The sequence below is a fragment of the Lynx rufus genome, unplaced genomic scaffold (assembly GCF_022079265.1).
Source record: "Lynx rufus isolate CCGP_SWC_20201006 ecotype Redwood Valley unplaced genomic scaffold, mLynRuf1.p SCAF_7, whole genome shotgun sequence".
Lineage (NCBI taxonomy): Eukaryota > Metazoa > Chordata > Mammalia > Carnivora > Felidae > Lynx > Lynx rufus.
Window position 1 is genome coordinate 78,049,318 of NW_025814889.1, and position 27,728 is coordinate 78,077,045.

Genomic DNA, 27,728 nt, shown 5'->3' on the forward strand with positions numbered 1-27,728 from the left:
AAAAACACATTCTTAGACTTCCGCGATGCTACATTGTAGTTAAGGGAAACATATTGAATTAGTTCTGGGTCATTGTTTCTGATGTGGACAAATAGTTAATAAGGGTAGTTCTCTACTAGCTACTTGCTGAGGCCTGGGTTAAGTGCTGTCAGGGATATAGAAGTTTAAAACATGGTCTCTGCCATCATATAGGAAGGAGAAATATACGAAATGTACAGGTCCATATGATACAGTGTAAAGGGTTGGGCGCCAACCTGGGATGCAAGGGGTCATAGGAGTTCAGAGGAGGGAAGGGCCACTGGGCCCCAGGATGGTCAGATGGACCCAAGATGGCTCATGATGGTGGGGGCAGGTACAGGTTCAGAGAATTGTGTAACATTCAGAAGAGAACTGACAAAACCAGGGCCAGGAAGCTGCAAACCTCAGGTTTCAAAGGAAAACAAAGTCAGGTTAAGATATATTTTGGCTAAGATATATTTTGCTCTGTCTCTGTTGGAAGTTCAGATTAAGGCAGACACTGGGCGTTTTAGAGGCATTGTATTTTATTAAAGCTGAACTAAACTATAACGTCCTCCTAGGCACAAAATGGTGATGAGTGCTATGGAGAAATTTTTTTTAAATTTACATCCAAGTTAGTTAGCATATAGTGCAACAATGATTTCAGGAGTAGATTCCTTAATGCCCCTTGCCCATATAGCCCATCCCCCCTCCCACAACCCCTCCAGTAACCATCTGTTCTCCATATTTAAGAGTCTTTTATGTTTTGTTCCCCTCCCTGTTTTTATATTAGTTTTGCTTCCTTCCCTTATGTTCATCTGTTTTGCTATGGAGAAAATTAAGCAGAAAAGGAGCATAGGTGGTGCTGGAGTAGAGAATGGTGACCAATTGCAAGTAGGATCATCAGAGAAGATCTCATAGGGAAGGTGATCTTTGTATGGACATAGGGAGGTGAGGGAGCTACCCAAGAAGTTACTTGCAGAAAAAGCATTCTAGACAAGAGAGATAAGCAAGTACAAAGACCCTAAGGTGGGATGTTTAAGAAACAATAGAGTTGGGGGGGGGGGGGTGCCTGGGTGGCTCAGTCGGTTGAGTGTCCAACTTCGGCTCAGGTCATGATCTCGCAGTTTGTGAGTTCGAGCCCCGCATCGGGCTCTGTGCTGACAGCTCAGAGCCTGGAGCCTGCTTCCCATTCTGTGTCTCCCTCTCTCTCTGCCCCTCCTCCGCTCATGCTCTGTCTCTGTCTCTGTCTCTCTCTCTCTCTGTCAAAAATAAATAAACATTTAAAAAAATTTTTTTAAAAAAAGAAAAGAAAATACACAACGGAGTGGTCTGTATGGCTGGAGCAGAGTGAACGAGTGGGAGAGCGTTAGAAGCTGGGCTTCTAATGATTTCAATTTGTGGGTCTCATAGGCTGAGGCCTTTTGGGTTTTTATCTCAGTGAAATGAGGAACCATTTCAAGGTTTTTGTGGATTGACATAATCCAACTTGTATAGTCAGTCCAATGGCTTTAAAGGGGGGCTGAAGCAAGTGTCTGCTGTACTTAAGAGAGACAAGAGCTGATGGTGACCTTGGTCTGGGTAGGAACAGTGGAGGTGGTGAGAAGTGCTCAGATCTGGGATTTGTTCTGGAGGTAGAGCCAACAGGGCTTGGATGCAGGTAGATGAGGTGTCGGGCATGAGGGAGAAGAGTCGATGCTGTCACCAAGGCCCTTGGCTGGTACAAATGGACCTTAACTGGCCCCAGAAAATCTTATTCCAAGTTCTCAGAACTATTTCCCAGACCTGAGCACAAATGCTCCAAATAGAGCTCTTCCCAGTCAGGGTGGTTACATTAGAGTTTGCCAAATGGTTCATTCTCTCTCATCATATCCACCCTTTGGGGGTATTAACTTGGGCATATTAACATATTCCTGTTGTTTACATGTGGTTGTATTAATTCAATTATAACATTAAAGCATTCTTCTGAGGACTTTTAAACCTTTTACAATGCAAAATTCTCTTCTACTGCATTGAGCCTAATAAAACACTTTTCCAATCCTTTCTCATGCCAGGTACGCTCCATGGTGAGTGACTTTGCTGTTTTCCTCACTATCTTCACAATGGTGATTATTGATTTTTTGATTGGAATCCCATCACCAAAACTTCAAGTTCCCAGTGTGTTCAAGGTAAACAGCTTTCAGGGTACTTGGTGCCCTCATGTGGTTTCCTAGAATCTGGTCCCAAGTGAATTTCAAAGGCCTTTCCATATCCTAATCCTGCGTTCTGCAGTCCCCGAAATCTAAACTTTGTCCCTCATGCCTTACCTTTCAGAAGAGCAAACTCTTAAGGCTTGGCTGAGTTCCAGCCACAAAACTCCAAGAACAGAACATCTAAGGTGGTTTAATGAATGAAAAGTTAAGATTTACAATAGTGGAATGTGCATGTTTACTTAAATACATACCTCATACAGTGGACATGTGGGTCCTTGGAACAAGTCTGATTAATAGCACTTTCCTTGAGCTTCAGCTGTGTATGGGCACTGGGAAGGTGTAAGAAGTTAAATTAGGGTTGGCCCCTCTCCTTCAGGATCTTGCCTTGTGAAGAGGTGAGCCGGCCTGGGGGCTTCACCCACAGTCTAATGCTCCTACCAGAGTAACCGGGACAGCTCTTCAACCCTATTTCATCGTTTCTTTATATAACTCTCTACAATCTACAATATTTTGCCGAAAATGTATACATAAAAGAACTAAAACAAATGATCTGTATGTGGGGACTCCAGATCTGTTTCAGTGTAGGGGCACCGAGTAACAGAGAAGATGGGAAGGCTGAGCTGGGTTCCATAGAGCCCCACAGACCAGAGGGGAGGGAAAGCCTGGGCATACTCAGTGACTGGAGAAGAATCATAAGATGAGAAGAACAGGAGAGGCTGGGGAAGAGAAAGAAGACAGGAAGAAAGGCAGCCCTTGACTTGTAAACATCCCTGTACCCTGTGCCTTTGTCTTCCCTTTCTCCCTCCCTCCCTCCCTGAAATAGGCCCGGTTAAAAATATCTCTTTCCATATTGCCTGAAGATTTTTTATTTTATTTCGTTAAATGCACTGAAATGCCATCAGCTAGAAATTTGTGGATTGAAAAACACCCTTGTTAAAAATATAATTCTTCTGAGAATATGTCATTCTCACCTTTGTGTGAATGAGCGCAATCAGCTTTCTTTCTAATACCTAGCTGAGGTCAGCCCTCCAGGAGGAATGGATTTTGTGTAAAAATAAGTAATTTGAGAACCTTAAGCAGTCCTTGGAAAGGTTCCCTGATGGGTAGGCTTAGATAGTCAGAAAGTGCTGAATTTCTGGGACATCTGGGAAGAAGGCCCCAGGAGATAGGGGAGAGATGGGAAGGGAAAATGGGAGAATGTCAAAGACAATGCTGCTTGTTGGCAGGCCTTGCTTTCAGGAAGCAGAGGAGAAATTTTCTTCCTTCTTTCCTTCCCTGTTATACCACATGGCCCCCAGTGAGGAAAACCCAGTCTGAAGGCTAGTACTATTACTAATGTGTTAATGTCAGTCAGAGTTTAGTAAATTTTTGTGTTGGCCTAAGAACTTAACTGTCACATAGAACATTGTTACTAAGGAGACATAGATCCTATAAACTTTCAGAACTTAGCCCATTCATGATTTGGGATCTGGTGACATTGTTGAAGAGTCTTTGAATCCTAGAGTCACGACCAATGGGGAACCAAGTACTTTGGATGCAACAGTCTTTGCTTTGTTCATTGAATTTGGTTCAATTCTGAGCCAGTTTGTATGCCCAGCCTTTCATCTTCCATTACTACTTGCCAAACAAGGGGAACTTTTCTTCCCCAGAGTACCTGGGGGAGTTTGAGGATGTCAAAAGTACCCTAAGAGAGTTTAGGTATGTCATGAACACCCGAATAAGATTTATGAACATTAGTGGTCTTATAGGAGCGTTGGAGAGGGTCCTAGATTAAACAAGCCCCAAGTTCAGTAGTCTTGGGCTCCTCTCTCAAATCTCTAGTACCTGGGCTCCTGTTTTACTGCTGATGGGAGAAGGCCCCTGGGCCAACACAATCTAAGCCCATGAGATTCCATGCAACTGGCTCTACTTTGCCTTTATTTGTGCTGTAGACATGCATTATATGGCTTCTGGAGGGGAGCAATGAGGAGGATACTCTAAATTATTTATATTTGCTTTAATTATAATTGTGTTAAATTCTTTGTTGGCAATAGACTTGTTATTTTACTTGGGCTAATGTTAAGTTAAAGGTGGTGGTGGGTTTGGAGAGTAGGGGCAGGAAGTGAAGGATTAATGAGTGTTTCACAGGAAGTTGATAATCGAGGATTGACTCAAAGAGGATTTGGAACAAGGTCATAGATTTCCTAAGAAGTTGCTACTAAGGAGTTACTTTCTTGACTTTTTGTTGTTGTTGTTGTTAGGATTCTCATTTAGGAGTAAAAACAATATGGATATTGTGATTCAGTTTAATCTCTTTTGCCCTAATGACTATAGTTAAAGTACAAAACAAAACTTTATTTTTTCCCCTTTAGCCAACAAGAGATGATCGAGGGTGGATTATTAGTCCCATTGGCCCCAATCCCTGGTGGACTGTGATAGCTGCAATTATCCCAGCTCTTCTCTGTACTATCTTAATATTCATGGACCAGCAGATCACAGCTGTCATCATTAACAGGAAGGAACACAAGCTCAAGGTAACAAAAAGTTCTGACCTAGAAGGACGAATGGTAGCCGGTTACTTTTTTTTTTTTTTTTTTAGGGTAAGCCCCTTTAGACAAGGAACTATAGAACCTGGATAAAAGCAGTCATAGAAGGAGCTCATAAAATGTTTCCAGAGGTTTCTGATTCCTCAATTAGTGACAAAGATTGGTTTGGAGATGAAACCAGAGTAGAACATGATGAAATGGTGTGAAAGGAGCTTGGACTCCGTTAGTTTCCTCTCAAACCTGTGCGGAAGGTGGGTGGGCACAGTTCCTTGTGGTCCCTATACAGGCTTGTCTTTCTGAGGTTCAGGTCAGGGCTTGGGCCACTGTTTCCGAGAGTCAAGTATTCTCCCATTGGTGTCCTTTACTGGAGTTTCCAGACTGAACCTTGAGTCCAAGGATTCCAAGGAGGTAGGTTTGAGCCCAGCACATTTATCGGTGAGAGGCTTCATGCCTTCATCTCTGTTCTTTCCTTACTTAGAGTAGGCAAATCCATATTTGGCAAGGATCTGGGGGTGTTTGTGTGGAGCCATTTACCTCCAACTCCTATATTGTCTACCACTAGAATGGTCAAGGTGTGCCTTGGCCTCTGGTTACTCTGCCAAGAAAGGATGAATCTTTGAATGCATGAGACTCAGGGTGAAATCTGGGGGCACTTGAATGAAAAATGGATATGGCATGTATATGACAGGGTAAGGTTTCTCTTTTTCTTCTCTGTTCCCTCCAAACCAGGAGGGGCTGGAAGACTCATCTGGGATATCTGGACCCCTTCTTCCTTACCCATACACTCCCTCCTGTTTTGGGCCTGAGGCTCTTAGCTCACTGTTCTGTGCCCCACTACAGCCAGCCCATTGGTGGTGACAGAGACTCTGTTTCCCCACAGAAAGGCTGTGGCTACCACCTGGACCTGCTGATGGTGGCCATCATGCTGGGTGTCTGCTCCATCATGGGCTTGCCCTGGTTTGTGGCGGCAACTGTCCTGTCCATCACACATGTGAACAGCCTCAAACTAGAATCTGAGTGCTCTGCTCCTGGAGAACAACCCAAGTTCTTGGGCATCCGAGAACAAAGAGTGACGGGCCTTATGATCTTTGTGCTGATGGGCTGCTCAGTCTTCATGACGGCCATATTAAAGGTAATTATTCATTCACTCGTTAGATGGATATTGACTGCCTGATTTGTGTCAGGAATCCTGGGAATACAGTGATAGTCAAACAGATACATGTACAAATATCTGTCCTGAAAGAGCTAACTCTAGCAGAGTAAAGCAGATAAGATGTAGTTAAGGAAGTTAGTTAAGAGGGGCACCTGGGTGGCTCAGTCAGTTAAGCATCCAACTTTGGCTCGGGTCATGATCTCACGGTTGGTGGGTTCGAGCCCCACATTGGACTCTGTGCTGACAGCTCAGATCCTGGAGCCTGCTTCGGATTCTGTGTCTCCCTCTCTCTCTGCCCCACCCCCACTCATGCTCTGTTTCTCTCTGTCTCAAAAATAAATAAACATAAAAAAAAATTAAAAAAAAAAAGGAATTTAGTTAACACAAAAACGAGGGGCGCCTGGCCGGCTCAGTCAGTGGAGGGTGCGACTCTTGATCTTGGGGTGGTGGGTTCGAGCCCCATGTTGGGTGTAGAGATTACTTAAAAATAAAATCTTAAAAAAAAAAAGAGGAGGGGGAGGATAAGAAAAGAAAGAAAACAAACATAGTAATTATAGAATATGATAAATGATTAATGGAAATATTTGGTGCTCTCTGGTGCTATAGAGAATTAAGGGAGTGCTGTTTTAGTCCGTGTGGTTGGAGAAGGCCTCTCTGCAGAGATGGTATTTAAGATGAGATGGAACTGGTCATGCCATGGATGGTGGGAGATGGCATGGGGGAAGGGAGAGAAGCAGTCTAGGCAGGCCCTGAGATGGGAAGGAGTGATATGTATACTAAGAAATATCAGGGCCGGGGCGCCTGGGTGGCTCAGTCAGTTAAGCGTCCGACTTCAGCTCAGGTCATGATCTCGTGGTCCGTGAGTTCGAGCCCCACATCGGACTCTGTCTGACAGCTCAGAGCCTAGAGTCTGCTTCCGATTCTATGTCTCCCTCTCTCTCTGCCCCTCCCCTGCTCATGCTCTGTCTCTCTCTGTCTCAAAAATAAATAAAAACATTAAAAAAATTAAAAAAGAAAAAGAAATATCAGGGCCATGTGGCTCAAGGCAGGAACACAATGAGATGAGAGTGAAGACTAGGTGGGGGCAGATCGTGCAGGGCCTTGTTGAGTCTGGTAAAGGTAACCTTTGAAGAGTTTTAGCAGGCAAGGGACAGGATCTATTTAGTATTTTTATTTATTACTTTTTTTTTCTTTTTAAAAAACATTTATTATTTATTTTGAGCATGCGTGCAAGCCGGGGAGGGACAGAGAGAGAGGGAAAAAGAGAATCCCAAGCAGGTTCCACATTGTCAGTGCGGACCCCGATGTGGCACTCAGTCCCATGAACTGTGAGATCATGACCTGAGCCGAAATCAAGAGTTGGACACCCAACCAACTTAGCCACCCAGGCACCCCCCTCCCCCATTTAGTATTTTTAAAAGATCACTCTGGCGATGTCTAGAGAATAAGTTTTTAGGGTTGGGAAAAATAGAGAGACTAGTGAGGCTATATTATAGGTGGGAGATGATGGTGACTTGGCTAAAGAAGGTTGTAGTAGGGATGGATAAAAGGCATGTCTTCTGTGTATCTTGGAGGCAGATCCAAGGATCTTGCTGGTTGACTGGATGTGGAATGGAGTGTGGAAAATGGAAAGATCAAAATGCCTTCCAGGTTTTGGACTTGACCATCTGGATGGAGAGTAGTGATATTTAAGATGGAGAAGACTGCCTGAAGGAGGAAATGATTTTGTGAGAGGTGGTGGGGCTATGGACAGTTTTTGGGTGAGATATCCAGGAAGCAACTGAGTGAAAAAGCTCGAGGGAGGCTCTGGATTAAAAATATAAATGTGGAAGTCAACAGCAGTTAGTGGTATTGAAAGCCATGGGAGTAGATCAGATCGCTCAGGGAGCAGGGTAGATGTAAAACAGAAGTAGGACCAGAGAGAAGAGCAGAGTCTAAGGAGCTCCAATATTTAGAAGTTGGGTAGAGGAGGAGACGGCAACAGAGACTCAGAAGGAGCTGCCGGAAAGGTAGAAGGGAAACCAGGAGGGCGTGGTGTCAGGGAAGCCAAACGAGGGGAATTTTTCCAGAAGGAGGGATTGGTTAGAAACTGTCTAGAAAGATGAAGACTAAACCAAGCCATTGGATTTGGCAATGAGGAGGCCTAACATGACTTGACAAGAGCAGATTCAGTGGAGTGATAGGGCAGAGGCTGAATTACAGGGGAGTGAAGAGTAAATAGGAGGTGAAAAGTAAAGACAGCGTGGGCAGACAACTCTTTCAAGAGATTTTTCTGTGAAGTGGAATGGAAAATAGGCAGTGGCTGGTGTGAGGTGTGGGGTTAAAAGAGGATTTTTTGAAAGATGGGAGACACCTCAAACATGAGAAAAAAATATTTAGTTTTGTGGGTGGAAGGCTTGTGTCTGGGAAAAATGGGGTGAAAAGGAAAGTTCTATGGCTGTAACGCCAAACCCCAAACATTCTGGAGCACTTACTTGGCTCCCTTGCCTCCTTTCCCCTTCTTTTTTGGTGAATCTTCAATCACCCCAGCCTGCACTGCAAGTGCTATTTAGGGGTGACAACTGAGAGAAATGGGAAAGGATTTGGAACCATCTTCCTGGCTCCTTACTTTCCACCCAATCTCGCCACCTCTCCTCATACCCCCTGCCCCCTTCTACTCTCTGTCCCCAGCCCAGCCCCTGCTCCCACCTCTGGTCTGCCTGCCATCTGGAGGAGCCCAAAGATTGCCGCTCCTCCAGGAAGGTAACCACGAAGCCATGGGAGTAGGCATTGCCTAGCCTTCCTAGAACTGGCTCAGAAGGATTCTTTCAGAAAACCATTCAGTAGTTCCGACAAGCAAGGTTAGCACCAAACTGAGATGTCTACTCACTGTACAGTTGAAACAGCGTAAAATCCAATGGGGACTTTCTAGTTCTGAGAAGAATTATGTTTGAGAATGTTCTTTAGCCTCAGAATAAAAGCAAGTCAGGTTTAGCCTTCAGCTATGAGACTTCCCTTGCCTTAATTCCATAGGCCTCATTTCCCTACCTCATAGAGTTGCCTTGAAGATTACCTAGATTGCTAGGTGTGATATGATAGGTGCATATATATATTCAAGTGCAATATAATGTTGCTGTTTCTCCCCAAATCATTCTCCCTCTGATACCTCCCCATTTCTACCCTCAAGTCTCTGGTTAGCAAAAAGGAAACTTTTTAGTCCATGTTAAAGTACACCAAATCCCTGAGATGATTGCTTGTATGATTAGAAAAAATTTGAAAGGTACCGGTTCTGTACAAGAGGGATGTGTGTGTGTCTACCCATCCCCATGGGGGAAAAAGAACCTGACGGATAAAATGTGAGGCCTAGGATTTAACTAGGGCTGGATTACACGTATGTGTAATCATTTCATTTCAGAACAAAATAATTTTTATCATTGTCAGCTTCTGGTTTTGCTTCTACTTCTAAATCATGCCAAGGCAGCAGAAACTAATGCAATGTTTACGTGGTGATTTTGTGACTTTGTTTCCTTGGAGATTTAAAAGTGTATGTAGTATTGAGTGCATTATGACACCAAATTTAACTTCTGGTCTTTCTGCCCTTTTGTCTTCAGTTTATCCCAATGCCAGTACTCTATGGAGTTTTCCTCTACATGGGAGTCTCTTCTCTACAAGGAATTCAGGTATGGCATGCTTCTGCCAGGGCAGTGTTTTTGCACTGGGAGCTCATCTGTCCTGACCAGGGAGGGAGAGCTCTCCCAGAAAAGCACACATCCATTCTTGAGAAACTATTTCCTAGTCTTACTGGTTAAGCTATTTTAGATATTTCTTTGGACATTCGCTAAGTCATTTGGACAGTCAAGTTGGCATGATGATGGTACAGAGACTTATAGGATGACCTGGCTTGATTTCAGGGTACCCGTCATCCATTAATTATTCAACAGACAATTATTGGGCATGTATTAACTGCTAGGTGCTTTGTCAGATGCTAGTAACTTAGATCTGAAAGGCTTTTCAAGAGCCAAACTGGCTTCCACACATGGACCACACTAGTGTTAGCGCTAGGCTATAGTGTGAGAGAGGGAGCTCAACTGGGGGTCTGCTGGTGAAGAGATCGGCAGTAGTGGGGGCTGCTCCAGGTAAGCAGACATTACTTCCTTCCCTACTCTGCCTTTTCCCATCCATCAACTCATTCCTCTGAGTCCTCTGCATGGAAAATCCGGACTGGGCACTGATCATTTGGGTACCCCAGATGATACGATAACTTAGTTTCTTCTTCTATTGGTGGCTGGTTCCTCTTTGTTTTTATGGAATATCCAGTGGTCACTCTTACCCCCTGAGTTTTAATGTGACCTTCAGCAGGTTATTCAATCCCTCTAGCTCTCTGTTTTCCTATTGCTAATATAACGCTGGTCATATATTCTATCTCCAGAATGTTATAAAGTTTTATTTTATTTTCTTACTATAAATAATCAATGAAAAGCTCCAGACTCCTCAAAGAACAAGTAGGAGATTTGGTTTTGATACTAAGCAGAAATATGGAACTGGCTTATTTTGTATTCAGCACTCCCTGAGAAAGATCTCTCAGGAGCCAGTGTGGGATAGAAGAAAGACATTTTCTGATTCTAGAATTAGAAAGGATGGATTTAGGGGTGCCTGGCTGGCTTAGTAGGTAAAACACGTGACTCTCGATCACAGGGTTGTGAGTTCAAGCCCCAGATTGGGTGTAGAGATTACTTTAAAAAAAAAATCTTAAAAAAAAAAAAGATGGATTTAAATTTTGATTCTGTCATTTACCAACCCTTTGCCAAATTACCTGTCCTCTCTGAGACTCAGTTTCCATTCTGTCCAGTGGAAACTGTATTACCTACCTTTCAGAGCGGGTGCTATAAGAGACAAGAATGGGCCTGACAAGGCTTCTGACCCAGAGAAACCTCCTGAAAATACATGCCGGTTCCCTCCTTTCAGTTCTTTGACCGTCTGAAGCTCTTTGGGATGCCTGCAAAGCACCAGCCAGATTTTATCTACCTTCGGCACGTGCCCCTGCGCAAAGTGCATCTCTTCACCCTCATTCAGCTGACCTGCCTTGTCCTACTCTGGGTCATCAAGGCCTCTCCGGCTGCCATTGTCTTCCCAATGATGGTGAGTTTTAAAACAATTATTATTATTTATTTTTTAAAATAGTGGTGAAACCCACACCACATAAAATTTACCATCTTAACCATTTTCAAGCGTATAGTTCAGTGGCATTAGGTACTTACATTGCTGTGCAACCATTGCCACTGTACGTTTTCGGAACATTCTTATCTGGCACAACTGAAACTCTGTACCTATTGAACGATGACTCCCCATTCCCCCTCCCCTAGTCCCCAGCAACCACCATTTTGTTTTCTGTCTCTATGACTCTGACTACTCTAGGTACCTCGTATGGGTGGAACCATAAAGTATTTGTGTTTTTGTAGCTGGCTTATTTCACTTAGCATAATGCCTCCGGGGACTCATCCATGTTGTAACATGCGTCGGATTTCTCTTTGAAAGGCTGACTGATATTCCTCTATGTGTACCTATGTATATATACGTATATATATGTATATACGTATATATACATATATGTATGTGTGTATCTATGTATATATACGTATATATGTATATGCCACATTTTGTTTATCTGTTTGTTCGTTGATAGACTCTTGGATTGCTCCCGATTTTTGGCAATCGGGAATAATGCTCCTGTAAACATGAATTGTACAAATATCTGTGCTCCCACTTTCAGTTCTTTGAGGTATATACCTAAAAGTGGACTGCTGGATCATATGGTAATTCCATTTTTACTTGTTTGAGGAACAGTCGCATCATTTTATATTCCTGCCAGCAGTACACAGGGTTCCAATTTGCCAATGTTTGTTTTCTGTTTGAGGGGTTTTTGTTTGGTTTGTTTGTTCATTCGGTTGTTGTTGTTGTCGTTGTTGTTGTTTGATAACAGCCATCCTCACCGGTGTGAAGTGCTATCTCATTGTGGTTTTGATTTGCATTTCCTAGTGGGGCTGAGCATCTTTTCATGTGCTTATTGATTATTTGTATATTTTCTTTGGAGAACTATCTTTTCAAGTCCTTTGCCCATTTTTAATTTTTATTTTTTAACGTTTTTAATGTTTTTATTTATTTTTGAGAGAGAGACAGACAGTCAGAGAGACAGTGCATGAGCAGGGGAGGGACAGAGAGAGAGGGAGACACAGAATCTGAAGGAGGCTCCAGGCTCTGAGCTGTCAGCACAGAGCCCGATGCGGGGCGTGAACTCGTGAACCACCAAGATCATGACCCGAGCTGAAGTCAGACTCTCAACCAACTGAGCCACCCAGGCGCCCCCTTTTGCCCATTTTTAAATCAGATTTTTTGTTGTTGTTGAGTTTTAGGAGTTCTCTGTATATTCTGGATATGAATCCCTCATTAATGGTGAGTTTTTTGTTTGTCTTTTGCAGGAGCAGTATTATTTGGGGACTTTGAGGTGTGAATACATGTGTGTAGCAGGTTGCCATGTTTACTTTCAAGTCCGTCAGCCTGCCTTCCTCCCTCCCTTCCTTCCTTCTTCCTTTTTTCCGTCCTTCCTTCCTTCCTTCCTTCCTCTCTCTCTCTTTCTCTGTCTTCTCTCTCATGAATCTGACATGGAGAGGATTCTTCATGTTTATAATAATTTGCATATTATAGTTCCAGTTTAGAATTTATTACAGTCAGAAGTGTCTAAAGTGGTGGAAATGCATTGTTTTAAGCCACTGGAAGAGAGGAAGAGGTTGGTCCATCACTGATAAGTGACTGGGACATCCGTACCTTCTTTCGAACTGAAGCAGAGGCTTTGGAAAAGGGACCAGGGAAGCTGAACTGTGTATGATGTAACAGGTGATAGGCTGCTTCCTGCCACTGGGATGGTGATGAAATTCTTGCCACCTGACCAGCACACTGTCTCATCTTCTCCTCCTGTTGCCTCCTCTCTCTGGCTCACCCTGTGTCACAGGGACGCTGAGAATTGTGGGCTGTTTGAAAACTACCCAAAGGGTGGGCCTCTAGAGAGAAAAGTCAATGAGGCTAATGTTTGGTATTTGTTTAGGGACTTTTGAGCTCTGTCTTACTCGGAGAATATTCAAAGGTGAAGAAACTAGGGTCAGGGAATTCTTTTTCTCTAATCTTCTGCATATATACCTCCTGATGGGTTTCTCAATTTTGTCAGAGTACACATAGGTTTCTGCATTTAAGTGTTATATTCAGGGGTTGACCATTTGGTTAAAGAAACAGCAAATTCCTGACAACTTCTTGGGAGGGATACCATCAATTTTGGATTTGTTGGGGAAATAGTTATGGAAATGAGGGAGAAATATGATTGAAGGTAGTAAGCCTGATTTGCCTCATTCCTTCCCTAAGCCACCAGATGTAGCTAGTGAGCACCTGTCAATCCAGGCAGGTCATTCTGGGTTATTATGAATTCCCCTTTGGAAAAAATGGCCTTTTATGGGGGAAAAAAAGTGGAACAGCAGTTGATACACCCTGTCCTGTAAAATTGAGGAAATTAGCTGTCAGATATTGGAGGCAAGTCACTTTCTAATCCCTGAGCCTCAGTATCCTCATTTATAAAATGAGTGTCAGGCCAGACCAGAGGGCGGAGACAAAAAACACTAGTGATTCATGATGCAGGCATAAAGCAAGGAGTTTGCAGGGAAATGTATAGGCAGAGGATCAGAGGGAATTGAGGTGATCCTTCAAGGTCCCTTCATCCCATGGTGAGGCATGCTTGGGCTGGGTGCAGCTGGCCTCACCATAGCTGTGCTCCCGCAAAGGCTTTCCAGCCCACTGCTGCCCAGCAACCCTTCCTGCTCATCCTGTGACAGGGAAGGGCAACTCTTAGGGCCATCTGAAGATGAAGGGTTTCTCTTTTCAAGGAGGGAATTAAGTTGGTTGCTTTCTAAGTTGTAGGGTTGTTATGATAGTTTAATAAAATATTGTGTATAAAACACGAAGGTGAATATTTAGTATCTGGTACAAATAAGGAACTCAGTAACAGGCAATTATTATTATTATTATTATTAATTATTATTATTAGTTTGATTTTCCTTGACATGTCCTAGTGTGCTGTGAAGATAAGACGTTGCTTTTAACTCCGGGAAGAAAATGAGCTCTTTTCATCCCCTGTCTTTATTTTTCTTCAGGTTTTGGCATTGGTCTTTGTCAGGAAAGTCATGGATCTCTGTTTCTCTAAACGAGAGCTGAGCTGGTTAGATGATCTCATGCCTGAAAGTAAAAAGAAGAAGCTGGACGATGCCAAAAAGAAGGCCAAGGAGGAAGAGGTCGTAGTTCTTGGACCAACTGTACACTTGGGGGCAGCTTCAAATTACAGAACATAGGAAGGGCCACATGAGAAGTCAGCATGTCTAGAATCCCAGGGGTTATATTTAGGAGTTGGGAAGATTACTCCAAAGATGTTTTTAGCCGAGAATGGAGCAAGGATTCTTGTCCCTATCTGTCCTTTATTTTTAGACACGATAACCCGTTGTGTTTCCCTTTGTCTACAGTCTACTCACCAGGTTCATGCTTACAATATGAACATAGAGTCTGTTCTTATTATCAGATCTAAGGGTTCGTGTTCTCCTAAAAGGCCTAATTTGACAACTATACAAAACCTATTATCTGTCATGTACCTAATGGCAGATGGTATTGTGGTTGGCACCATGCAAAGACAACTTGCATAGGACTTTCTGTCCTTCCTCATTTCCCTCAGCGCTTGGCATCTGCTGTCCATACAATGGACCCTCAATCAATGGCCTGTACGTGCCAAGAATGGATGTGTAGCAAAACAAAAATCCCAGACCAAGAAATGAATGAGCCGGAAAGTGTTTCCAAATACAGTTAGTGCCTGAAATAGGGTCCTTTGAAATGCATTTTAAATGGCATTTTTTCTAATATCTTGAGTTTTTGAACTCTTGTATTATTTTTTCCAGCTTTATTGAGATATAATAAACACATAGCCCTATGTACGTTTAAAGTATACAGCATAACGACTTGATATAGGTATATATTGTGAAATGATCACCACAGTAGGGTTCGCTAACACATCTGTCACCTCACATAGTCACATTTTTTGTGTGTGTGGTGAGAACTTTTAAAATTTACTCTCTCGGCAATTTTCAAATACACAACACAGCATTGTTAACTATAGTCACCATGCTGTACGTTACATCCCCGGAACTTACTCGTCCTATGACTGAAAGTTTGTCCCCTTCAACCACCTTCACCCTTTTCCCCCACCCCAGCAACAACCAGTCTATTCTCTGTTTCTATGACTTCAGTTTTGTTTTTGTTTTTGTTTTTGTTTTTTTTTTAGATTTCACATGTAAGTGAGATCATATAGTATTTGTCTTTCTCTGGCTTATTTTACTTAGCATGATACCCTCAAGTTTCATTCATGTTGTTGCAAATGGCAAGAGTTCCTTCTTTTTTTATGGCTGAATGATATTCAATTGTATATATATACCTTTTCTTTGTCCGTTCATCCACTGATGGACAGTTCAGTTGTTTCCATGCCTTGGCTATTATGAATCATGCTGCAGTGAACATGGGCTGCAGATATCTCTTCAGGATAGTAATTTCATTTCCATTGGATGTATACCCAGAAGTGGGATTGCTGGATCATATGGTAGTTCTATTTTTAATTTTTTGAAGAACCTTTATAGTGGCTGCACCAATTTACATTGCCACCAACAGTGCATAAGAGATCCCTTTTTTCCATATCCTCACCGGCACTTATCTCTTGTCTTTGTGATAATAGCCATTCTGGCAGGTGTAGGGTGATACCACATTGTGGTTTTGATTTAAATTTCACTAATTATTAATGATGTTGAGTACCTTTTCATGTGCTTTCTGGCCATTTGTATATCTTCTTTGGAAAAATGTCTATTTAGGTCCTTTGCCTATTTTTTTTTTTTTTTAATTTTTTTTTTTTTCAACGTTTTATTTTATTTATTTTTGGGACAGAGAGAGACAGAGCATGAACGGGGGAGGCACAGAGAGAGAGGGAGACACAGAATCGGAAACAGGCTCCAGGCTCTGAGCCATCAGCCCAGAGCCCGACGCGGGGCTCGAACTCACGGACCGCGAGATCGCGACCTGGCTGAAGTCGGACGCTTAACCGACTGCGCCACCCAGGCGCCCCCCTTTGCCTATTTTTAAATTGGGTTATTATTATTATTATTGCTATTGAGTTGTATGTATTCCTTATATATTTTGGATATTAATTCCTTACCAGGAGTTAACTCCTTACCATCTATGGTATTCACTCCTTACCATCTATGGTTTACAAATATTTCCTCCCATTCCATAGGTTGCCTTTTCATTTTATCGACTATTTCTTTTGCTGCACAGAAGCTTTTAATTTGATGTCATTCCACTTATTTATTTTCGCTTTTGTTGCTTGTACTTTTGGTGTCGTATCCACAAAATCATTGCCAAGAACAATGTCAGAGTCTTTTCCCTATCTTTTCCCTATCTTCAAGGAGTTTTACTGCTTCAGGTTTTACATTTAAGTGTTTAATAACATTTTGAGTTGATTTTTGTGAATGGTGTAGCTTATGAATATCCAGTTTTCCCAGCAACATTTATTAAAGAGACTGTCCTTTCTCCACCAAAGGCTCTTGGCTCCCTTGTTGGATATGCATGGGTTTATTTCTGGACACTTAATTCTGTTACATTGTTCTATGTGTTTTCTGTTATTAAATTTTTTTAATGTTTTTATTTATTTTTGAGACAGAGAGAAACAGAGCATGAGCAGGGGAGAGGCAGAGAAAGAGAGGGAGACACAGAATCTGAAGCAGGCTCCAGGCTCCGAGCTGTCAGCACAGAGCCTGACGTGGGGTTCAAACTCACGGACCCTGAGATCATGACCTGAGCTGAAGTCGGACACTCAACCGACTGAGCCACCCAGGCGCCCTGTGTTTTCTATTATTAAATAAGCTTTAACAATTCGATGCACAAAAGCAATGGAGGAAAACTTTAAAGATTGCTGAAAATCACTACACAAAATGTGAAGTTTTCAAGCATCCCAAAACTCTATAAACAAAATTTAAAAATTACACACTCACACACACAGAGGCTTACCTTGTTTTATTATGCTTCACTTTATTGCATTTCATAAATATTGTGTTTTGTACAAATTGGAGGTTTGTGGAAACCCTGCATCAAGTGAATCCATCAGCATCATTTTCCCAACAGCATTTGCTCACTCTGTGTCTCTGTCTCATACTTTGGAGCTCTTGCAGTATTTCAAACTTTTTCATTATTATTATATTTTTATGGTGATATGTGATTAGTATTTATGATTCACTGAAGGCTTAGATGGTGGTTAGCATTTTCTAACGATAAGGTATTTTTTCATTAAGGCATGTACGTTGTTTTTAGACCTCATGTCTTTTAGACACTTAATAAATTATAGTATAGCACAAACGTAACTTTTACATGCAGTGGGAAGCAAAAAATTGCTTTGCTTTGCTTTATAGTGGTAGTCTGGAACCAAACCTACAATATCCCTGAGGTATGCTTGTACATACATACATATGTACATACATACATTTATTTCCTGATTTATATAAAATTTTAAGTAGTGATATTTTTTTTTAATTTTTTTAAACTTTATTTTTTATTTTTTAAAATTTACATCCAAATTAGTTAGCATATAGTGCAACAATGATTTCAGGAGTAGATTCCTTAGTGCCCCTTACCCATTTAGCCCATCCCCCCTCCCACAAACCCTCCAGTAACCCTCAGTTTGTTCTCCATATTTATGAGTCTCTTCTGTTTTGCCCCCTCCCTGTTTTTGTTATTTTTGTTTCCCTTCCCTTATGTTCATCTGTTTTGTCTCTTAAAGTCCTCATGTGAGTGAAGTCATATGATTTTTGTGTTTCTCTAATTTCACTTAGCATAATACCCTCCAGTTCCATCCATGTAATGGCTTGCAAATGGCAAGATTTCATTCTTTTTGATTGCCGAGTAACACTCCATTGTGTGTGTGTGTGTGTATATATATACCACATTTTATTTATCCATTCATCCCTCGATGGACATTTGGGCTCTTTCCATACTTTGGCTATTGTTGATAGTGCTGCTATAAACATGGGGGTGCATGTGTCCCTTCGAAACAGCACAAGTGTATCCTTTGGATAAATGCCTAGTAGTGCAATTGCTGGGTCGTAGGGTAGTTCTATTTTTAGCTTTTTGAGGAACCTCCATACTGTTTTCCAGAGTGGCTGCACCAGCTTGCATTCCCATAATTTTTTTTTTAACATTTATTTATTTATTTAAAAAAATTTTTTTTAACGTTTATTTATTTTTGAGACAGAGAGAGACAGAGCATGAATGGGGGAGGGGCAGAGAGAGAGGGAGACACAGAATCGGAAGCAGGCTCCAGGCTCTGAGCCATCAGCCCAGAGCCCGACGCGGGGCTCGAACTCACAGACCGCGAGATCGTGACCTGAGCTGAAGTCGGACGCTTAACCGACTGAGCCACCCAAGCGCCCCTAACATTTATTTTTTTTGAGAGACAGAGACGGAGCATGAGTGGCGGAGGGGCAGAGAGAGAGGGAGTCATGGATTCCAAAGCAGGCTCTAGGCTCTGAGCTGTCAGCACAGAGCCCAACACAGGGCTCGAGATCATGACCTGAGCCAAAGGCAGATGCTTAGCCAACTGAGCCACCGAGGTGCCCCAGTAGTGATATGTTTTAAGAAGAAAGTAAGGGGTGAGGGAGTTACTCTATTTAGGGTGATCAGGGAGGACTCTAAGGACACATCCTAGCTGAAATCTGAATAAAGTGAGGGCAAGTCGTGAGACTATCTGGGAGTAGGAACATTCTAGGCCAGGGGCATGGCAAATGCCAAGGTTTTGAAGCAGGAATGAGCTCAGTGTGCTTAAGGAATACAAGAAAGCCAGGGAGCCTGTAAGGGAGAGAGGTAGCAGGACACTAGTTAGAAGTCTGTGACAATAGCTCAAGCAAGAGGTGAAGGTGGCCTACATTAGGGGAGAAGTGGTGAAGTGGCTGGTTTGGGACTTATTTGGAAGACAGAGTTGACAGGCTTTGCTAATGGATAGCAAGCATGAGAGGAATCAAGGACAACTCTTAGATTTTTGGCATGAACAGTTGGTTGAGCGGTCATGCTACTTATGAAGCAGGTTTGGGAGAAAAACCAAGGCGTCTCTTTGGGATGTTAAGTTTGAAGTGGCTGGTAAACATTCTACTCCATATTTTTGCAAAGTTTCTGAAGTAAACATGTATTTTTTTAAATTATTTTTTCACATTTAATGTTTACTCATTTTTGAGAGACAGAGAGAGACAGAGCATGAGCGGGGAAAGGGCAGAGAGAGAGAAAAGGAGAGACAGAATCTGAAGCAGGCTCCAGGCTCCGAGCTGTCAGCTCAGAGCTGACGCAAGGCTCGAACTCACAAACTGGGAAATCACGACCCGAGCCGAAGTTGGACGCTTAACCAACTGAGCCACCCAGGCGCCCCAATATGTATTTGTTAATACATGGTTTACTTTATAAAGTTATTTCGAAAATGAAATGAAAGAAAAATAATGAAGACTTCACCCCAAAATTTCACATCAGCATCCAATATTTATGTTCATTTCTTTATGTTCTCTTTACGTCCTTAACATAGTTTTCATGTAACTGTAATAATTGTTTATTTGTGTGGGGGAGGTACTTTTTTCTGTTTTTTTCTTCTCATCTTGATTTCATGACACTTTCATGTTTCTATGTGTCTATATAATAATCATATTTATTGTTTTAATGGCTGCATAATATTCTATAGTGTTTTCTCATAATTAAACTTTCTTCCCTTGTGAAAATTTACAGCTGTTTTAGGATATATTATTAAATATACTACTTCAAACATCTTTGTATTTTTTTCTCTGTAATTATTTTCTTTAAATTAGTGGGATTCTTTTTTAAGACAACATTTTGTTATAGAACATTCAAATAAATGCAAAAGTAGAAAGAACAGTCAGTATTCATATTTCCCAATTGCCTTATTATTTTTTTTAATAATCTGTTTGACTCAGGATTCAAATAAGGCCTAAATATTGCAGCGGTTGATATGTTCCTCAAATTTCTTTAGGGGTCCCTTTCTATCTTTTTTTCTTTTTGTTGAAGAAACTAGGCCTCTGACCTGTAGGATTTCCCACCATTTAGATTTTACTACCTATGTCCCTTGGTGTCATTTAACATGTTCTTCTGTCCCCTATGTTTCTAGTAAATTGGTAGTTGGATCTAGAGGCTTATTCAGATTCATTTTCTTTCTTCTTTTAAAAAACACTATTCCGCAGGTACAAATATCTGGTTGTCTTTTTTTTGTGATGAGTCAGATCTATGAAAGAAAATAATTACACTCTTTCATAATAAATGTGAGAGAAATTAGGTAGAAATTGTGGTAAGAGAAAAATGGGTGGTGTAGACTCATGGTTTTCCTTGGTCTCAGATATAATGTCTTCTTCTCTTGCAGGAGGCTGAGAAGATGCTAGAAATGGGGGGAGACAAGTTCCCCTTAGAGAGCAGGAAGTTACTAAGTAGTCCTGGAAAGAACAACAGTTTCAGGTAAAACTCCCCAAACTCCACAAGGCGTTGACTGTTTTTTTGGTTGTTCTAGAAACAATCTGGCTTTGTGGTGGGGGGTGGTCACAAATGCGATCACTGGTATAAAGAGCTAACGTTCAGCCTCTCCATTCCAACCTGGGAAAACACCTTTTCCTTCCATGCTTTACTGAGCACCTGCTAGACGCCAGGTACCACCCCAGATGCTGGGAAAGGAGAACAGAGGTAAGGGAGCCCACACACTGAGCGTCTTCTCTGTGCTAGGACTGTGCTGGAAGCTTTACTTATGTATTCTCATTTGATCTTTGCAGCAGCTCTCTGATAAAAGCCTCATTATCCACATTTGTCCAATGAGGAAACTGAGGCTTGGAGGGGTTTAGGTAATTTCCCCAAGGTCACAGTGCTGCTAAGTAGAAAGTTTAAGAGACAAACCCTAGTCTTTGTATTCATCAGATCAGTGCTCCCTCTGCCTTTCTCTGCCATTTTCCGGAGATGAATAGGATATGGCCTTTGTTTCCAGAGAGTCCTCAGCCTGGGGGGTGTGGAATTCCTATGCTTGGGCAAGCCTTTGTCGAGGGGCAGAGGCAGCCCCTTCAGTTTGACTCATGGCATCTGTGGTCCTAGGAGCCAAGGGGGAACCAAACTGGGGTCCCCCAAATTCCTTAATTTCTGCCAAGGCTCTTAGCTGCCTTCTCTAGCTAAGCTATTGCTCACCACGGACACGGGACACTAAATTGGTCCGTTAGTGGTTTTATTCCCGGCATTTTGTTTCCACTGTGGAAGAGGTACACATAAGCTGAAAGAAGCCCAGAGGCTGAGAGGGGGCAGAAAAGGAAGAGAGAGGGGATCAGGGTCATCTAGATCCTGGATAATTTATTGCCAAATCATTGAATCCATTGTGGTTTATACTGAGGGGAAGATGGGGAAAGTCACGTCGCTGGGATTTTTTTTTTTCAATTTTGATTTATTTACTTTTGACAAATAAAAAAATATATTTAAGGTGCACGACATGGTGTTTTGATATCTGGACACATTGTGAAATGGTTACTGTCATCAAAGTAATAACATATTCATTACCTCTTATAGTTATCATTCCTTATTTTGTGGTGAGAACACTTGACATCTACTTTCTTAGCAGATTTCAAGTATACAGTACATTACTATCAACTATGGTCACCATGCTGTATACAGGTCTTTAAAAATTATTCACCTTATAACTGCAAATTTATACCCCTTGATCACTATCTCCCCTTCCACCCCACCTGCCCAGCCTCTGGTAACCACCAGTCCACTGTCTGTTCCTAGGAGTTTGACTTTAAAAAAAAAAATTTTTTTTAATGTTTATTTATTTTTGAGAGAGACAGACAGGCAGAGTGCTAGCAGGGGACGGGTAGAAAGAGAGAGAGAGGGACACACAGAATCCGAAGCAGGCTCCAGGCTCTGAGCTGTCAGCACAGAGCCCGACATGGGGCTCGAACTCAGGAGCTATGAGATCACGACCTGAGCTGAAGTCGGATGCCGAACAAACTGAGGCACCCAGGCGCCCCATCTTTTGGCCCTTTAAAAAGAGACTGGCTTGTAGAAAATTTCCTAGTACTCTGGGCTTCTAGGAGACCAAGGACTCGATTCAAGGCCTTGATTGTCCTCTTACTGACATTTGACCTTGGGTGATCACTTAGTTCTGAGAGCTTTGGTTTCTGTACCTTCAAAATGAGGATGTTAATCATCTCTGATTGATAGTGAAGATACTGTAACGAGTGCTTTGTTAACTACAAATGGCAAGCATTTGGCCATGTAAGTGAGAAAACCAACGAAGACTGCTTAGCCCCATGCCCGGCACACAGCGAGCCTAGCACACAGCGAGCGTTCAGTAGGGGGTGGCTCCTGAGGCTCCTGTTGACATCATAGCACTGTCAGGGCAGGATGGCGGTGGCACGGCTGCCTGCCACGTGGCACAGCAGCCCAGCCCTCAGCACCACCTCGTGGGCCACCTTGCCTCTCTACATTCCAACCACCTGGCTCCTGGTGCTGCTGAGAACTGTTAGCTGAGCCCCCTCAGACCTACTCTTTCCCGCCTGGTGGGGTGTGATCACTATAGACTGAGATACGTATTTTATTTGTGTGTCCTATGTTTATTGTCCTAAGCATTGATTTCAGATGTGACCCCTCTGAGATTAATATATCTGATGAAATGCCTAAAACTACGGTCTGGAAAGCTCTCAGTATGAACTCTGGAAATACAAAGGAGAAGAGGTAAAGAGAACTATAGTTGCTGATTTTTGTTTATTTCGTGCTTTTAAAAATAGCAATCATGTTGAAAGTAAAATATATCTAAGTTGTAAAATTAAATTTGTCTAAAAAATATCCCTTCCGGGACTGGGGCCTAACCCCAGGCGAATTGCTATATGCCTCAGAAAAGGAAAAAAATGTTTTTTTAACTATTTGCACCGATGTGCTGTTTTGAGCTGCCCATTTACACAGCCAGCCCCCAAACCAAGGAGTATGTGGATGCGTACATTGCCTTTCTCTAGCTAGTCACCTGAACCCTCTTTCCAAAAGTTCTCATTTCAAAATCTCTCTGGTTACCGGAACCACACAAACTGGAAAATGGCCAGAATGCCCAGAGAGTGTCGATCATGCCAATACAGACTTCACCTATTTCAGTCATTCCATAATGAGAACTGTTGCCAAGGAAAGATTTGAAATATTAAACTATAAACAGGTTTCCGATTTTGGAAATGAAAATTCTGTGTATCATTTGCCAATAGCATAGATCAAGTTTAATCAGGTTGCTGAAGAAAATGCAAGGACTTGAGGCATCTTTGCCTGCACCGAGCGAGGGTGGCTATGTACCCAAACTACTTGAATAATTTAGTCCACACACCATTTTAAGAAGTCAGCCTTTAATTAAAGGCAAAATCTTAGTTCTTATTAAAGGAAACTTTTCTAGTTAAAAAAAAAAAAGCAGTAGGCCAGGAATTAGGGGGCCTGGTCTAACTGTTTATTCCGTGTGTAACCCGGTAGGCTACTGTTCCTGGCACTCAGTTTACTGAGCGGTAAAATGGGGATAATAATAACTGCCTCACTCATAAGAATGCTCTGAGGAGGAGCTGAAGTACTTTGAAAAGTCACAGCCACCAGTGGGTGGTAGTGGGAGGTTATTTCTTCATCGAATGGGTTAAAATAAATCTGTGCTGAATGTGAGTGAAATATAGAATCTTGTTTCCTTCAGAGGAAAATCCAGGCAGCTGTCGAAATGTATAACGCACATGGTTATTTTTAGTTGAGAACTAGTCTACTTGTAAATGAACTTAAAATATAGCCAGATCCAAATTGTGGTGACATCTTCAAAGTGTTGTGTTAAAAGCAGGAATGAATCATGTGTTCCCTTTTTGTCTAATTGTAACACTTTTATTCAGTCTCTTCAACTAAAAGTCTTTGCTGGGAAGGAAGATTTGGGCCGTGAGGTGCCTCAGGGAAGTTCTGGTTACAGAGAAGATGTGAGTCTCTCAGAGAAGAAGCAAGACCGAGTCTGGCCCTGCCCGTGGTCATGTCAAAGCCATGCCGAAGCATTCAGTTACCCGTGCTGTGCATTGGAGGGCACCCAGCTATCCCCATACCAGCAGCCAGTCACCAGATGTGGACGTGAAGCAGAAGACCACCTCCTGTTGGTACTTCTTCCTTTCTCTTTCTCTTCAGAATTGCCACCAGTGAAGACCCAGCTTCCCATTTTCCAGACATTTTCTCTGAAACTCTCTGCTGGTGAACAGAGCCATATGGATCCATGCTGCCGCTGAGGGTTCCTTCGATGGGTTCCCTCTTCCTAAAGGATGGGATGGGGGAGTAGGAGGAGAGCAGAGAGGAAAGGGAAGGCTCTCCCGCCCTGTAGAATCTGCAGGCTCCCAGGCAGCCCCGGGCCTGGGTTTGATGCCTACTCTGGGGGATGCTGGTCAGACCCAGAGGCTGTCAGGAGCGTCTGCCGTTAGGACGGTCGGCAACCTGGGCATCGGCAGGGGCCCACCACCACAGCCAGAAGATGCCTCTGCCTCGGAAGCATCTTTATCGCTCCCTAGCAGCAGCCTGTGTGACTCGGCGAGAGCCTTGGATGATGAAAGGGCCATGAGGGACACCGGAGTTGTTTAGCTCAGACAGGAAGAAGGTCGGGGGAAATCGAGGATGAGCAGCTTCTCTTGGTTTCGTTAAGGATAGACCAAGAGAACGAGCTTCGATTGCTACAGAAGGAGTTGGTTTAGACACTAGGAAGGACTTCCTAGCCTGAAGAGTTGTCGTGGTGTCTGCTTTCTAGACACCTGCGAAAGGTTTGATGATAGTTGTTTGTGAGCAGAAAAAGAGATAAGGTGTTTTTACTGGCCACGTTGTGGAAACATCCATGTCTTGCCGCTGTCTCTTGAGGACGCATTCTGATTCCACTCCTGGAGAGATCCAAGTGCTTACATAATGTCTCCCTAGCTGCCTTAGTAGCGAACCGTCATCAACTCAATGGACCAAAACCACCTTCAGCCATGTGGTTTCTTCATCATCATGAATTTCTTTCAGTTGACAGATGTATGACTCTCAGATGTAAAAGACCACACTGGGAAATGAACTGTAAGTGGTGAGATTAATTTTGGTATTTGGTTGAAAACTATATTTATAGCTTCTCTCTACTTTTCTCTGTTGCAATGAATATCAAGGGTTTGGACTCCAGTGTGTACATCTTCCCTTCCTTTGTGCACAGAATGTGACTAGTAAGCGTGTCGGTACCCAGGGAATTCGATCCTGTCAGTTTTCCATCCTGGAAGACCTTTGTACAGTGGGATGTTCTTTCAGGTTCCTCTCCTTTCGTAGGTGAAGAGTTGGCTACAAAACTTCATTGAATGTTGCATTCCTTAGCCTCTTAAAACATATCAGTGTATTCTGGCCTTGCTCCTTGGAGTAAGACTCCTTATGCCTTTGAAATTGAAGGAATCCCACATTTCTTGACCATTTCCACATCTCCTAGGACCACACCTGTTTTAATACACAGATGGTTTTCAAAATATTTAACAACTGGTACAGGATGGACACCAACCACTCAGAACGGATGCCTGCTGTAAGCAAGCAGTGTGCAAGGCCGTGCCAGTGCCTCGTGACCAAACATCACGCTACTTGCGGACATTAAAGTGATATCCCATTGAACTGTGGGTATTGCTCCTGGTTTGTGTAGTTTCTGCTCACAAGGCTGTTTTATGCAGAGCCTTGGCTTCCCTTTATATAGTGCAGACAGGAACAGGCATGCATCTTCGAACTATACGGGCATTAAAATCTTGGCGAACCAAAGCTTCACATTTGCTCACTTTAGGAGAAATGTAATAATTGTACCCATTTACCTACCTACTGTAGAAAAATCAAAAGGCAACCTGTCAATGGGGAAAGCTTTCCTGCTGGCTGACTTTCCCTGCCTCTCTCCGGCAGCTTCCTTGAGCTTGCCTCCTCCTTTGGCTTCCTCGTCCCCTGAGAACACTCCCACTTTCTTCCTCCATCTTGTCCCTCCCATCTTTTCCTGCCACCTCTGTGTAGGAAGGTTGGTGGCTGCTTCTCCCGTCCCCCTAGTCTCAGCACAGCTGGAAGGAATGTGATAGGGAAGAGCCCATCGTACAACAAATGAGGTGGCAATATCACTCAGAAAAATCTCTCTCCTATTTCATCGATGTCTCACGATGCCTTCCTTGTGTAGGCTCTCGAGAGCAGAAACCTGTCTTTATTAACTCTGTGCAGTGCAGTTACCGGACCATGTGTGTACTTTCAGGCCTTCCTGAGCCACATCCTCCCAGGTTACTGCGCCTTAGGAACGTTAGTTACTCTGGAAGCCTGTGCCAATCCTTTTAGGCCATTACATCTTTCTCAGATAACAGCCAGCCTCATTTCTGCTACATCTCAGTGGTAGAAACCATTCCCCCCTACTCTCATTGTCTCCCTTTTCCCAACCCCCACCCAACCCTCAACCCCGGTCCTGCCTGCATGCTTCCTTGCTCAGGTCTGTGGCCGGTGGCTATGGTGGCACAGTCAGTTTGGGCAGTGTTGGGGACAGGAAACTGGGAGTGGAGGTGAAGCAGCAGCAGCGTGTATGTGTGTGTGTGTGCGTGTGCATGTGTGTTCATCGACAAATACGAGTGTGTCCATGAGGTGTCACTGCTGCTATTAAATAGTTTTGTGTACCTAAGCTGGGAGGGGGACATCAAAAAACCATGATCATTCCCCCCTCTAGGGGTTCTCTTCTCAGACTTCTCTGATAGAATAGCTTGAGGGCAAATATAGGCAGATTAGTCTATAGGAAAAGATGTTTAAACTCAACGTTAAGTAGAAACTGATGGTTTCTCCTTGGGCCAGAGAAGCAGTCCACCTCTTTTATGACAAGGGAGATTTCAGGAACGGTTTGAGCGTTTGCAGGCTGGTGCCCTGATGGGCTGGTGACGTCAAAGTAGGAAGGGAGGGAAGCCAGGGATTGAAGAAACTGATGGTAAGTGAAATCTTGGTTCTAATGGTAAGAACTGGTGTTGCTGAGTGGTTGGGCTACTTCCTAGCCCATGACCTTTAAGGGAAGGGTTGGTCTAGAGAGAAGGTAAAGCCCAGCAATCTAGTATGAACTTGCCAAATACGTTCGGTTGCATAAAATGCAGGCTAGCTCTTTGTGGCTACATAAGATTTCCAACTTCTGATGACAGGCTTCTCGGGAGATCTGGTCTTTACACATACAGCTCCTGTCCCCATCTCCTTAGTCATATAAATTTGCCTTTGGGATAGAGGGGCAGGGAACCATTTATTCCAAAAGATGGTGTGAATAGTTGCTATTTCTCTTTGTCTGGGATGTGATTGGCTTTTAAATTAGTCACAAATCTTTGGTAAAAATCTGGTAAATGCTAAGTCTCAGGCTTGGTTGACATCTCAGGCTGTGAGAGCTGTGACCTTCGAGAAGTCTCTGTGCTTTCTGGGCATCCAAACAAGACAGTTCCCGAGTCTACTTTATTTTCTACCCACTTCGCTCTCCAGACTTCCCTCTTAGCAGAGGAACCAACGGTTCTCCCTGCGTCTTCTCTATGAACTTTAATGTCTGTGTTCTGAGCCTCTAGGTTTTCCTGAAGCAGGGGAGAAGGTAGGGACCCTGGCTTTCCTTTCAACTGGCATCAGAAGTCCCATCCAGTGTGTCCTCTCTGCTGCTGCTTCAGCCTCCTCATTTCTTCTTCTACAGGAGCGTTAGCACCGCCTCCTAGGACTGTTCAGCGGTCT

General features: G+C 43.0%; 1 protein-coding gene across 1 annotated transcript in view; it reads left to right on the forward strand.

Moving 5' to 3' along the window:
* Window positions 1-24,605, forward strand: part of SLC4A8 (solute carrier family 4 member 8) — a 60,322-nt gene extending 35,717 nt beyond the window's left edge. The window contains exons 16-24 of the mRNA XM_047066356.1: window positions 2,052-2,165; window positions 4,541-4,702; window positions 5,595-5,846; window positions 9,458-9,526; window positions 10,812-10,985; window positions 14,039-14,176; window positions 20,374-20,465; window positions 22,620-22,715; window positions 24,233-24,605. Of these exons, the coding sequence (XP_046922312.1) occupies window positions 2,052-2,165; window positions 4,541-4,702; window positions 5,595-5,846; window positions 9,458-9,526; window positions 10,812-10,985; window positions 14,039-14,176; window positions 20,374-20,465; window positions 22,620-22,715; window positions 24,233-24,605 (1,470 nt within the window). The remainder of the gene's footprint in view (window positions 1-2,051; window positions 2,166-4,540; window positions 4,703-5,594; window positions 5,847-9,457; window positions 9,527-10,811; window positions 10,986-14,038; window positions 14,177-20,373; window positions 20,466-22,619; window positions 22,716-24,232) is intronic.
* Window positions 24,606-27,728: the final 3,123 nt, after the last annotated feature.